The following is a 13,335-nucleotide window of genomic DNA, read 5'->3' as shown; positions in this document are numbered from 1 at the left end:
GAGAGTATGCGTATGACAAAACTCATTCAGTTTGAATATTTGCAGTTATTGTATGTGTTACACCTCAGTAAAATTATTTTTATAGAAACAACAAGGAACCCTATGACTTAATAAAAAAAGAAATATAAATTACTAATGTGAAGTACTAAAACCATGAAAATATAAATTACTGACGTGAAGTACTAAAACCATGAAAATATAAATTACTGATGTGAAGTACTAAAGCCATCTGTCTTTGGGGAAAGAAGGCATCAATTATTTTGCCTTTTCAAACTTCCCTACTGCTTTCTGGCGTTAAGCTGACATTGGTGGTTTTACTGGTGCTCTCACGTTTCATAATAGCGTGGTGAGACTGGGACTTCAACCCTGCTCTTACCTGGCTTCCCTGTGTTGTTCCCCTGATGTGAGATCGTTGTTGTGGGCTTATCCGTCTGGAATCACCTTCACCTAAAGAAAATTACTTGTCCTGATCACTTGTATGTTTCTTTTTTCCTTTAGACCACGTTTTGGGTAAACCATAATGAGAGTACTGGTGACTAAAAATTGTCAGGTATTTGTTACATTTTTGGTTTGCTATTATATAGAATAAAATTAAAATATTTTTTTCATCCTTTCCATACAGCTTTCTGAAACAAAGGTCTTCACTGCCTCGTCTGTTCCAGTGGAGAATCCTGTCACACCTGGGCCAAGGTAAACACGTTTGCCACCTTTTGTTTGCTATTCAAAGCGTAATTGAAATTTCTTGCCTCAGGAAAAGTGTTTGGTTCTTGCATGTCTTTCTATTCTTTACCCTTTTCTTGAATCTGTTTCTATTTTTTCTCTTTTCTGTCTAAGACTTTATTTTATCCCTAACCTACCTGCTGAGCTGGCAGAGCCTCCATCATTTCCTAATTGACTGGATCCACTGATGAATTCAGATAGCAGTTATGTTGGTGATTTGTTACCATTTGTGGCGGAGATTATGTTAAACCTATTTTTTTTTTTTTTGAGGAAGGTTAGCCCTGAGCTAACTACTGCCAACCCTCGTCTTTTTTTTGCTAAGGAAGACTGGCCCTGAGCTAACATCCATGCCCATATTCCCCTACTTTATACGTGGGACGCCTACCACAGCATGGCTTTTGCCAAGCAGTGCCATGTCCGCACCTGGGATCTGAACCGGTGAACCCCGGGCCGCGGAGAAGTGGAATGTGTGAACTTAACCACTGTACCACCAGGCCGGCCCCTGTTAAACCTATTTAATGGTTGTTCTTTTTTTACTTTTGTAAACATTGTTTTTTGACAGATGAACTCAGTACAAAATATCCTGTGGTTTCTTCATATGATGCCATTTATTTAGATTTTGTTTCATATGAGCTCTACTAGTTTTTATCTACTAGTCTCATAGATCACAGAAAAGGAAGGAGCTTTTGAGGGTAAAAGAAACATTGTTAAAATGTGTACAAAACTGAATTATTGAAAAGCATTTATTTACATCCTAGTTATCACAATAGCTCTAAAAACCTTTGATTATGGTTTCAAAATGCAGTCATCTAAAAGGATAAAAGCCTTGATAGATATGACACCTGAGAATTGAAGGCAATTTTGAACCTAGCATGCTCAATCTTGTGCTAAATGAGATGGTTATAAGACTCCATTATGAGAAATAAAAACTATCAAAGGTTTTATGTCTTGCAGTATATTGTTTTGTGAATTGCTCAGAATTTCTTGTTAATAGGGTACAACTTCTTCATTGTATTGATTACTCAATGAATTTGATAGAATCATTTTCTTTTTATTTTTAAATATTAAGTGGACTTTTCTAGTAGTTATTTTTCAGAAGACAGCGCTGTAGTATTTTTCATGCATAAGTCTTATCAAGCTTTTGTAATAGAACTTGCTCTGTTTTTTGTAGTAGTCAACTTTTGAGATGGGTCATTTCTAATATGACTACCCTGGATTTGTATCCCTGGAGTAGGGATATCATGAGCTAGAACATTACCTCAGGATCTGAAATCTTAGTGTGGGACTGGAGCCTGGTTATGGGAAAGTGAGAATGGTAGAGCACAAGGAGAGGAGCTCAGACCTGGCAACTGCGCTCTGTATCAGGAGTGAATCTTGACTTATTTGATCTCCCAACATCTGCCTCACTGGCCTGGTGAGAGTATGAGTTAGGAGAGCTGACTGGGAGCTGGCCTTTGAAACTCTTTCGTGAAGCACGTTGGCGTGTTGGGTAATGCTGTGCCTCGCAGGTCGTGTAGAGAAGTGTTAAGCAGCTCACCCACATGTCAGGTAGTGTCTGTCTGGAGGACCGTTTCTTCCTCGTGCTTTCAGGTTTTCAGGCCATGATTTGCAAATTGGATTATCTGTCTTTCTTGGGGACATTACCAGAGTTCTAATTAACAGAGTCTTTGTTAATATTTTGTGCCTTTTTTCCCTGAATATTTAAGAGAGAAAATTATATGAGATTCATATAAACCTAAGTATATTATGTGGTGGAATGCAGAACTTACAGTAAATGGGGAACTGCTTGAATGGTCAAGTAAGGCTGTTGTCCTCATTCCCCAAAAATAAGAATTCACTCCCCTTTAGGAAAGTTTGAGAGACACTGGTTCCAAATAATAAATGGGGCAAAATATTCTAAAGGAAATGAGCCAGACTTCAGAAAATTGCTTGTTTGCTCAGTTCCTCCAGGTTTTCAAATCAGTTGTCATTGTGCCATTTCTGTGGAAATACACACCTTTTCCTTTCCCTTCTCTGCATAGCCCTGCTTTAGTCCTTGTGGCTTCACATATGCTTTTTTTGGTGATTGTTGCCCTCCTATTGGCTCCTTAAACTCCAGTTTCCAAAGGTGTTCCTCACTTACATAGAATTGACTTTATATTGCTTCACTTCTCAAATTCATTTGCTGGTAAGATTTGCTTATGACTCGCTCCTCATTTGCCTTTTGTCTGCTTAGCATTGACCTGGTCGCCTTGCTCCAGAAACCTGTTCCTCCCAGTGAAGCCTCAGAAGTCAGCTCCTTTGAAACTTCCCAACAGCAGGGCTTTGGCCAAGCCCTTGTCTTCACAAATTCTCAGCACAACAGTCAGATGGCACCAGGGACGGGCAGCTCCACTGCTGTCAACTCCTATTCTCCTCAGAGTCTGGTAACTCGCTTTTATTTCGGTATGGGGTTTTAAGGAATGTGCCCATGAGCAAATGTATTCTAGAATGACACATGCCTTATAATTTTCTAAATAGAAAATTTCTACAGTAGATCTCAGTCCAGAAGACAATGATGTGGTAATTTCCAAGCACATATCTGATGATTCCGTGTGGAATTCAACTACTCTGAGTTTTCTGGACGAAGATAAAAATATTTCTTTATGATTGGTTGAAGTCTTTTCCGTCATAATCACTCAGTCAGGCGTCCTTCTTATAATGAACTTTTTTTCTTGGATTTTGTTTCAAAGTCTGTCTCTATACTTAAAATGTTAAAATTTTCATTTCTTTTCCAATTTACTTAAATGCAAATGTTGGTCAGTATTGGCTTGCTAAAATCATGCAAAAACAGTTCTTTCCAAGTCTGCCTAGGTGCTTACATTTTTTGCATTTTTATTTGTTTTGTTGTTCCGTAAAATTAGTGTACTTTTTCTTAAAATGTCACACAGTGTAGTAGAGGTCTTTAAAATTTGGATGTATTTTCACTGAAACTGTCATTTGCTGCTGCATCTGCAACTCTGACATCCCATGAGAATTAAGCTTCCATCAGAAAGAACTTCAGGAACTCTTAGTGAAGAATGTGAAGATAGGCTGATGGCAGTAGAAGCTTAGACCTTAGATGAAAGAATGGAGCTGTGGAACGGGGACCTGAAGCCGCTGCCTAACTGCAGGCACTTCTGAGTGGGCAGTGGGGACTTCGGAAGGACCGTAAACATAGATCCACAGCTTTCACTAGTGACAGTTATTTTGGTTCATTCTTTGTTGTGTGTTACTTGAAATCTACAGTTGAGAAACAGAATTTCTTATAAATATAATACAATTTTTTCCCCTACCTGACTCAAAATCATTTACCTGTACTCTAATAAAATGGAGAGTCGAATAAGCACATTTTTCCTTGCTGTGTTCTACTCTGCACAGTCATATCATGTCAAGTATAACTGGCTTGGGCATTTGTCAGTTTTAGTGTCATTGATGATCATATATGGGAGTATATCAGTGCTGTAAGTGGGACAGCCCAAGGCATGGTGCCATCTCTGTTTTGGGAGGGGCTAATGATACCCCTGCCTTTTTATTGAACCATCCGTGTCCTTTCCTCCTCTGCCTTTCCATCGCTGTTGGTACACTGATGTAATGTCCTTGCTGACTTGCTGGAATCTCGCCCAGGCCACTGAGAGGATAGGTAGGACGTGAGATGTTTTTTTTTTACAGTGACGTTCAGGTGTGTTGCTTTTGTTATGAACAACACCTTGAGAAACTGGAATATGAATTATTCATTTAGCATATTAGAGCCATGGTTCTCAACCCTACTGTACTTTTATAATCAATGGGGAACTATAGTAAATAACATAATAGTGATGATAATAATAAGAAAATAATGCCAAAGTCTATACAAGGCCAAATAAGTCAGAATCTTTGGGATTGGGGTTAGAATAATTTTAATTGTCCTAGCACTCGTGTGTGTTTGTGTATATGTGAGTGCATGCACACATGCATACACACATTTTTTAAAGTGCCCCTATTGATTGAAATGTGGAGGTGGGATTGAGGAGCCCTGTGCTAAATGTTACCTGGGGCAAGGCGGTAGTCGTTGTCTTGGTGATTTCACTGTGTTGTAACGTACACGGAAAGTGCCTTTGGTACAATTAGGTGATGCAGGATAGAGATTATGTAGGAAAAGAGAGGAAGAAGAGAAGCATCATCCAAGGAGCCTGCATTGAACACGAGGGCTTGAGCTAGGTTTTGGTGGATGCATAGCGACATAAGAACGTTGGTGGGCAGTGTGAGCAAAGATGCTGGAGTCGTGATTAGTAAGGTCAGCACAGTTGTTCTGATAGGAGTGGATTCGATGAGTGACATGGGACAGCTGCCCACAACCTAAAGTTTTGCTCACAGTGGAGAATTTGGATTTCCTAGGACAATGGAGATACTCCATGCCTTTGGATATTGATAACAGAAATAATTATTTCAACTTTCTGGATCTGGCCTCTTAGGGAATGCAAATCATTTCTGTTTTTGACCTTTTAGATGGTTTTGAAAAGTTATTTTTGACAAAGAACTTATCTTTTCAGAAATATGAATGATCTTGATATGTAAAAATGCAGTTGATCTGTATATTGTGTACTCTGGTCATAAGCCTTCATTCTCTTTGGATCTTGATGTCTGACCTGACAGGATGGATAGGGGAGGTGTGACATTCTTTTGTATACTTATTTATATTTGAGGATATCTGGTTTCTTAGTCATCTAAACAGCTTGAAATAAACACCGCAGCGTCCAGGGCATCTGCTAAGTACACAGATAGCTCCTGTGTAATTCGTGTCTGAGTGTGGAACACTGATGTTTTAAGAAGTGCTGTGACCTGCATTTGATCTTGCAGGGTGACCTCATGGCTGATCTCTGATCTGTTCTGTGACCAAACCTATTCTAATCATTAAAGATGATTACTGTTCCACACATTAAGAAAATACTGTATTTATGTTTTTCAAGTGTGTATTTGTCATGTAATTCCTGGGATACCCCTTATTTTAAAAAACTATTTTGATTGTAAACTTGTGACATCAATTTTTTTAAAAAAATCAATTTCTTACAATTCAGGGAAACTATTCCCCTTCCTTTTAATCTCTTATCAGAATCAAGAAGTATTATTGGGTTTATTTAGTCAGATCTTGTTGCATAGTAATATTTTTATGTAGCATTTACTCAGATAAGTCTAACTAATTCAGATATTCTAGGCTATAGTTTTTAAAATCTTTGTGAAAATACTTGGACTGTTTAAAAGCCTAGGGTAGAAATACTGTATTGCTGAGGATTTCTGCTTTTCTTTCCCTTCAAAGTCATCCGTCCTTGGTTCAGGATTTGGAGAGCTTGCACCTTCAAAAATGGCAAACATCACCAGCTCCCAGGTCTTGGACCAGCTGAAAGCTCCAAGTTTGGGCCAGTTTACCACTACCCCAAGTTCACAGCAGAACAGTACGGGTCCCCCCACAACCACTGCTTCTTGGGACCTCAAGCCCTCAGCATCCCAGTCCTCAGTCCTCAGTCATTTTGGTAAGTGTACCTTCTCTGTGCTGTTGCCCCTGGTGAGGACGTGCTGAACCTTAGCAGACGTGTTGACTGGGGACACTAATGTGGACTCTGTTCACAGATGCTGCTCTTTAGTGGAACTGTGGAGCTTCTGAATTAAATCAGTCAGCTTTGTATTGTATAAATACCTGCATTTACTTGTTGTTATTATTAGTACCTACCTTGAAGAGATGTGCAAAAGCATGGTAAAGGCATGCAGATACAAGGAGACAACACTTTGAGTAAATGCCTGGACAGAAGTTTCTGAGCTCTAGTAGAATAGGGTGGTGACACAAGGTGGACTGATGGACAGCATTTTAAATCACACCCTCTGTGTTGCTTTCTCATTCTAACATTTGCATGCATCCACCATGATTTGGTCCAGCCCCACTGTCTGTGGTTTGTAATTTAAAGCCACCATGTCTAAGTTGGGCGTTTTCTAAACTATACTCCCATTGACATTGTGACACTAAAACCACCATTCGCCACCAGTACACACATGCCACCCTATATTATCCATAATCCATATCAGGGCATTACTTTAACCAGAGGGTTGGCTGTCTGGACTGGTTTATGTTGAGGGCATGTGGAGACAGGGAGGCTCTTTTCTCTGCTGAACGAAATGGCTTACTGTTTTGGAATTATCTGAGACTACTCCCAGGTTTGAAGTGATGTCTCCCAAGGAGAGTCATTAGAGACTCAGTGCCCAGGGTTTTTACTGGGGGGCTGTTTATGTAGGTACCCCCTCTGCCTAGTACGTAGCAACATTCCTTATTCTTAGAAGGAAGGCAGGTGTTCAGCATAAACCACATTGTACAGACAGTCTGGGCACAGAGAGTCACTCTTATCAGTTGGAGTGTTGGCACCATTTGCCTAGAACAAAATTCCATGTTCCCAGACACCAGCCTGGAGCCAATCTTGCAAGCCAGCGTTTCTTATGGAAGCTGTAGGCCTTCTGTGTTAACTTCTTTTTGTACACTTACTAATGAGTGATAGGAGTTTTTCGATTTGAGCATGCTGTTCTCATATTCCTTGTAAAGCCTGTTTTTTTTGGTACATGCCTCTCATCAAGTCCGAAAATAGATTCATCTAAGATGGAAATATATTGAGTCATGAGCTGGCAAAGCTTCGATTAGGTTTGCTGCCTGTTTTTGTAAAGGCAGTTTTATTGGACCCACAGCCATGGCCCTTCATTGACGTTCTGTCTGTGACTGCTTTCAGTCTACAGGGCAGAGCTGGGTAGTTGCTAACAGGTGGCCTTCAAAGCCTAAAATATTTGCTATCTGGCCCTTTGCAGGAAAAGATTGCCAGCCTCTCTTATATGACAGAGGTAGCGTTTCACAATGGTGGTGAAAGTGTGGTTTATTCCTATTGGATATCTGACTGGAAAATGAAGTTGGATTCCTAACTCCCACTCTACAGCAAAATGCCAAAAGGGTCAACTATTTAAATGTAAATAGTGAATTTAGAACAATAATAGAGAAAAACATAGGAAGATTTTGATATACTCTGTGTGAGGTGGACCTTTCTACGTATGACAGGAAGCACCATAACCAAATCAAAAGGCGGACAAACTATGAAAAAATATTTGAAAACCATATTACAGGCAAAGCGCCAAGTTCCTTCATATAAAAAGAGTAGCTAAAAATCCAGGAGACCAACAATGAAGTAAAAAAAATCAATGATCAGAGAGGTTGGATGGTGTTCATGGGCAAAGGGCACCTCAGTGTGTGAAACGAGGCTTCCCCTGTCTTGTATCATTTTTATTTGCATCCTTTATGCCGCTTACCACCCATCAAACTAGGAAGGATAAAAGTTTAGTATTAGAGTATTGTTAAAAAGTGTTTGTTTTATCTATGCATAGGAAATTTGAAGTGTTTGTCAAAATTTAAAGCATAGTTACTCTTTGAACCAGCAACTCTGTCCTAGCAACTAATCCTGCAGGTGTACTTGCGCTTGAACAAAGTGTCTCCATAAAAATACACTTAATGCAGCGTTGTTTTACATAGGCAAGGAACTGGAAGACCTGTAAGTCCGTTAGCGTAGTACTGATTTTAGAAAAACGATACCTCTGTAGACTGGGTTACTGTGTAGCCATAAAAATGAAGTAGCCCTTCATACATTAATGTGGAACAGTCTCTGAAACTGAATGGTTTGTGGGGAAGCAAGATAGATACACACACACACACACGCGTGCACAGGCCATGTATGTGTCTGTATATTGAAATAGTATCTCTGAAGATATTCCAGAAACTTGGGTACAGTGCCTGCCTCTGTGGAGTGGATCTGGGGATAGGTGTGGAAGGATGATTTGTATTTTTCATGTACATTTTCATAACTTTTGGGTTTTGTAATGTCATTTATGTTAGTGAAAAAACAATAAAGTAATTTTCAAAAGTTTAGTACAAAATCCATAAAGCATACAAAAATATAATTCTGTTAGCTAAAGGCCAGATGCATGCTGTCCTTCCCTGCTCCCCACCCCATGTGCTTTAGCACAAACTGTATCTCCTCTCTGCACAGGAGGTTATGTGCAAACCTACTCGGGCATCCTTTTCCGTTTCTCATATACCACTTATTACGCATCACACACACACATACCTCTTATGGGACTCGGCTGGAAGATGGTTGGGAGGAACTGGTGGTGACTGTAACCCTTCGCGCTCAGTGATGGTGGAAGAGAGAGCTCTAAGCCCGTGCTCCTAAATAATTGATTGTTGCTTGCTTTCTTCCCCTTCTCCCCTGTTGCACATTTCATAGACTTCAAATCTCAGCCTGAGCCATCCCCAGTTCTTAGCCAGCTGAGCCAGCGACAGCAGCACCAGACTCAGGCAGTCGCTGTTCCTCCTCCTGGGTTGGAGTCCTTTCCTTCCCAGGTGAAACTCCGAGAGTCCGCCCCCAGAGACAGTACCTCCACTGTGAACAAACTTTTGCAGCTTCCTAGCATGACTGTTGAAAACCTTGCTGTGTCTGCCCACCAACCACAGCCTAAACACATCAAACTCCCTAAGCGGCGGATTCCTCCAGCTTCTAAGGTGGGTTTTCTGTTGCAAAGTCGCAGTCTCAAAGGTGGATGTATTTTAACATTTGGCTTAAGTGTTGGCTTAGTAAGTCTCATAAGTTGTGATGTGCTGTTTTTCGAGCACATAGTTTACTGCTGTGTGAGCAATCGGCCGTTTCTGAGTGATTGGGTTAACGGGAGAGGGAGTGGGTGTGTGCTGAGCGGCAGACTTAACTGAGTGACTGGATCTGGCTCAGAGAGTCTGCTGGTCTTGTGTATTCAGCTGGGCCCTTAGTAGATAGAGGATGAGTGCTTCTGTGACCAGATAATGCTTTCCTCAAAGGCCCAGTCTCCTCCTTCACTCATCCACGTCCCCCACCCCTGGGCTCCCCACTGCTCCAAGAAGCAGTTGGTGGCACTGACCAGACTTCTGTTAACTTTTGAGTTTTCTTGGCTCTTTTCCTTTCTCTCTTTTAAAAATCCTATTGCTTTTTCCTTGCTTTTGACCTCTTGCTCTCTGTTCCTCAGGCCTGCCACGAGTTCCCTGGAAACCTGTCCCCGTTGGGCTCTGCGATAGACCTTTGGGATTTGGAATCCCTGCCCTCTGTTGCTGACGTGATTGCTTTGCTTTTCAGATCCCAGCTTCTGCAGTGGAAATGCCTGGGTCAGCAGATGTCACAGGATTAAATGTTCAGTTTGGTGCCCTTGAATTTGGATCAGAACCATCTCTCTCTGAATTTGGATCAGCTGCAAGCAGTGGCAATAGTAACCAGATTCCCATCAGCTTGTATTCGAAGTCTTTAAGGTATACAACTTCCCACTTCTCTGGTTTTGACTGAATTAGAGCCCAAGAAACCACCTGATGGGACAATACACCCTGTGGTAGTGGGTCTGTGCAGCCATCACTGTATCTGGTTGCAGAACTTTCTTTCATCACCCTAAAAAGAAACGCTGTGCCTGTTAGCAGTCACTCCCCATTTCCCCTCCCTCATCCCCTGGCACTGATCCTCTGTCTCTGGATTTACCTCTTCTGGATGTTCATTAACTGGAATCGTGCAACCTGTGGCCTTTTGTCTCTGGCTCCTTTCACTCAGCATTGTGTTTTCGAGGTTCATCCACATTGTAGCGTGTGTCCATTGTGTTTCCGAACGGTGGTTTGTTGTGCAGATAGAATCGTGTTCTTCATCCATTCATTAGTTGATAGACATTTAGGTTGTCTCCCCTTTTTGGCTGTTGTGCATCTACTGCTATGAACATTCAGTTACAAAGTTTTGTATGCTTCCACTTCTTTTGGATATACACCTAGGAACTGCTGGGTTGTAGGGTGACTCTTCTGTTTAAGCATATGAGGAACCATCAGACCTTGTCCACAGTGGCGGCAGCATTTTGATTCCTACCAGTAATCTGTGAGGGATGCAATTTCTGCACATCTTTGCCAACACTTATTTTTCTTCAGTGGAATATTTTATAGAGAATCCCCGATTTTACATTTTATTTTATTAATTTTTCTGCTTTCCAGAGCCAAAGCCTGATCTTTGCTTGGGTTCCCTTTCTAAAGATGGTCTCAGACATCTGGAGTCCTTAAAGATTCTTAAGGATTCTTAAAGATGTCCCCTGCCTGTCAGTCAAATTAGGTGTATCTGATTTTGTTGGTGGGGGCGATGGTTTTGAATCATATTTGCATCATTAATACATTTAAAGAATGCAGTAGTATAAATTTGTAATTACAGACGTGTGTGTTTAGTTTAGACTATGACAAAGTGATGAAATAGTTTTACTTCTTGCAGCCATGTAGAGTGCCCCAGTGTTAGTCTGACACCTGTTCTTCTCTGTAGTGATTCTCTGCACACCTCTTCACCGATGACCAGTGCAGTACAGAACTCCACCTACACAACTTCACTCACCACCTCCTCCAGTCTGACCAGCTCAACGCTGAGCTCCGCCAGCCCAGTGACAGCATCTTCCTCCTATGACCAGAGTTCTGTGCATAACAGGACCACATACCAAAGGCCTGGGAGCCCCACGGAGGCAGCCCCAGGAACTATCACGGTGAGTGGTCTTTCAGATTCCTTCTTGTGGAAAATCCTCTTTGGAGCTCAATGTGATGTGTAGTTCGGGAAATTAAGCTTTGTGGATGAGATTTTCTTGTAGAAATTGGCTAACCTTTGGAGTAGAATCCTTGTAGTTTGCTCAATTTGCTAATAGTGGGCATCTCATTTGAAGCCTGGGTTTCAAGTCCCCACACCCGGAGTTTGTGGTTGGAGGCCGAAGCTTTGTATAAGGGTGCGCCTGAGATTGTTCAGAGTGGTGTGGATGGGGTAGGAGGGACTGGAGTCTTATCTGTTAGATTTTAGTTTCTTGTAAGGCAAAAATGTTCGAGCATTACTAGTGAGAGCTACTTTGAAGTGTGTATGAGAACATGAAAATAATAAAAACAGTTGAATTGGCTTAGCAGAAATTTGGGTACATTTTCTTTTATTAAATTTCTTTCTGAGATTCTCAGGAGATATTTGTACATCTCAGCTGAAAAGTTTTTTTCTCTCTTCCTTTTATTTTCCATCTTTTATGTAAGATGTTTTCCTCAAGTGTTTGGTGATTCCAGGCCACCTACTGACACTAGAAGGTTAACTGAGGGCTCTGGCTTATGGGGGTAGGTTGTTGAATGTGGGCTTTGATGTGAGACCGCTCAGGCAGGCTGTTTCTTTGGGGTGGGGAACTCCTCTGTCAGCCTCATTGGGCCTTTTCTTTTCTTTTTTTTTTTGAGGAAGATTAGCCCTGAGCTAACTACTGCCAATCCTCCTCTTTTTGCTGAGGAAGGCTGGCCCTGAGCTAACGTCCATGCCCATCTTCCTCTACTTTATACATGGGATGCCTGCCACAGCATGGCTTTTGCCCAGTGGTGCCATGTCTGTACCCGGGATCTGAACCGGCGAACCCTGGGCCGCTGAGAAGAGGAACGTGTGAACTGAACTGCTGCGCCACCAGGCTGGTGCCCCTCTTTGGGCCTTTTCTGTTGAGCGTTTTTAGGTTCTCCCTGGACTGTTCTTCCAGTCTTCCCTGCAGGGCCTTTGCTTGTGTGTCAGTGTCTTAATGGCCTAGTGGGAAGAGAAGGCTGTGTTGGAATATTCGTTTTGTCTACACTGACTTGATCATCTGTTTTTACAGTAACCCCTGACCGTGTGTTACCCTCTTAGTGATGTGTAGAGCCTGTGGGAGAAGGTGGGAAGGGGTCTCCACCCTGCCGTGTGGAGTGTGGGGCGGGGTGCCTGGTTCTGTGCAGCCTTTAAGCAAGTCCTGCTACGTTTAGCCCTGCCTCCACTCCACTTGCACGGTTATCTTGTCTAGATAAGTACTGAGTTGCTTGGCACGGCGCTTTGCTGTAAGTTGCGTCGTGTTCTGGTTTTCCCTACTGCTGGCCTAGGGTTTGGCTTTACCAGGTCGGCTATGGCAGTTACCATTCTGTATATGCTTTCTAGTGTACAAAATTTTGTTGCTATCGTTTTTTTCACCTGTGTTTGTCTTTCTAGGTTTACATATTTTTAAAAAAGCCCCATAGTCTTGATCTGTCATCTTTAACAAGAAGTTTATTCTTGTGTTTTCCAATATGGTAACCGCTAGAAACATGTAGTAGTTTACTTACATTAAATAGACAATTAGAAGTTCAGTTCCTTGGATGCACTAACCACATTTTAAATGCTCGATATTTACATATGGTTAGTGGCTACAGTCTAGGACTGTGCACATAGAGAATATTTCCATTATTGCAGAAGGTTCTCTTGGGCAGTGTGGTCTGTCGTTTCTAGAACATCAATCAGACTGTACCGTCAGCCCTGAATCTCTGTCATCTCTGTACCTTCGCATCCCAGCTCTGACTCTGCCTCTGGTCCTGCTCATCCACATCTCTGCTCGGCTCCTTCCTTGCTCAGCTGGTCAAATGAAAACTCCGGCAGATTTCTCGTCTTGCTGACCGTTTCATACTTCTCTTTAGTTTTCTACTTTTGTTCCCACTGTCTTCTGTGTAGAATTTCTGCCACCCCAAAGGACGTGGCTTCTGTGTTGTGTCAGTAGGTTCATTGTTTGTGTTTTAAAAGT

At 41.7% G+C, this 13,335-nt stretch overlaps 1 protein-coding gene and 1 non-coding gene across 10 annotated transcripts in view; both read left to right on the top strand.

Moving 5' to 3' along the window:
• Window positions 1-13,335, top strand: part of UBAP2 (ubiquitin associated protein 2) — a 118,832-nt gene that overhangs the window by 90,997 nt on the left and 14,500 nt on the right. For 5 of the 9 annotated variants that reach the window (XM_044756816.2, XM_014838477.3, XM_070495901.1 and 2 more), the window contains 6 exons: window positions 623-690; window positions 2,936-3,125; window positions 6,014-6,227; window positions 9,003-9,277; window positions 9,879-10,048; window positions 11,079-11,292. In XM_044756816.2, the coding sequence (XP_044612751.1) occupies window positions 623-690; window positions 2,936-3,125; window positions 6,014-6,227; window positions 9,003-9,277; window positions 9,879-10,048; window positions 11,079-11,292 (1,131 nt within the window). Of the gene's footprint in view, window positions 1-622; window positions 691-2,935; window positions 3,126-6,013; window positions 6,228-9,002; window positions 9,278-9,878; window positions 10,049-11,078; window positions 11,293-13,335 lie in introns of those variants that run through there. The other 4 variants (XM_070495906.1, XM_070495904.1, XM_070495907.1 and 1 more) reach the window with 3 other exon arrangements.
• Window positions 3,242-3,324, top strand: LOC123280313 (small nucleolar RNA SNORD121A). Its single transcript, XR_006519120.1, has one exon. It is a non-coding gene; the product is annotated as a small nucleolar RNA SNORD121A (small nucleolar RNA).

This window comes from Equus asinus, chromosome 23, assembly GCF_041296235.1.
Source record: "Equus asinus isolate D_3611 breed Donkey chromosome 23, EquAss-T2T_v2, whole genome shotgun sequence".
Taxonomy (NCBI): domain Eukaryota; kingdom Metazoa; phylum Chordata; class Mammalia; order Perissodactyla; family Equidae; genus Equus; species Equus asinus.
The sequence above is the reverse complement of the archived record's forward strand: the minus strand, read 5'-3'. Positions and strand labels throughout refer to the sequence as shown.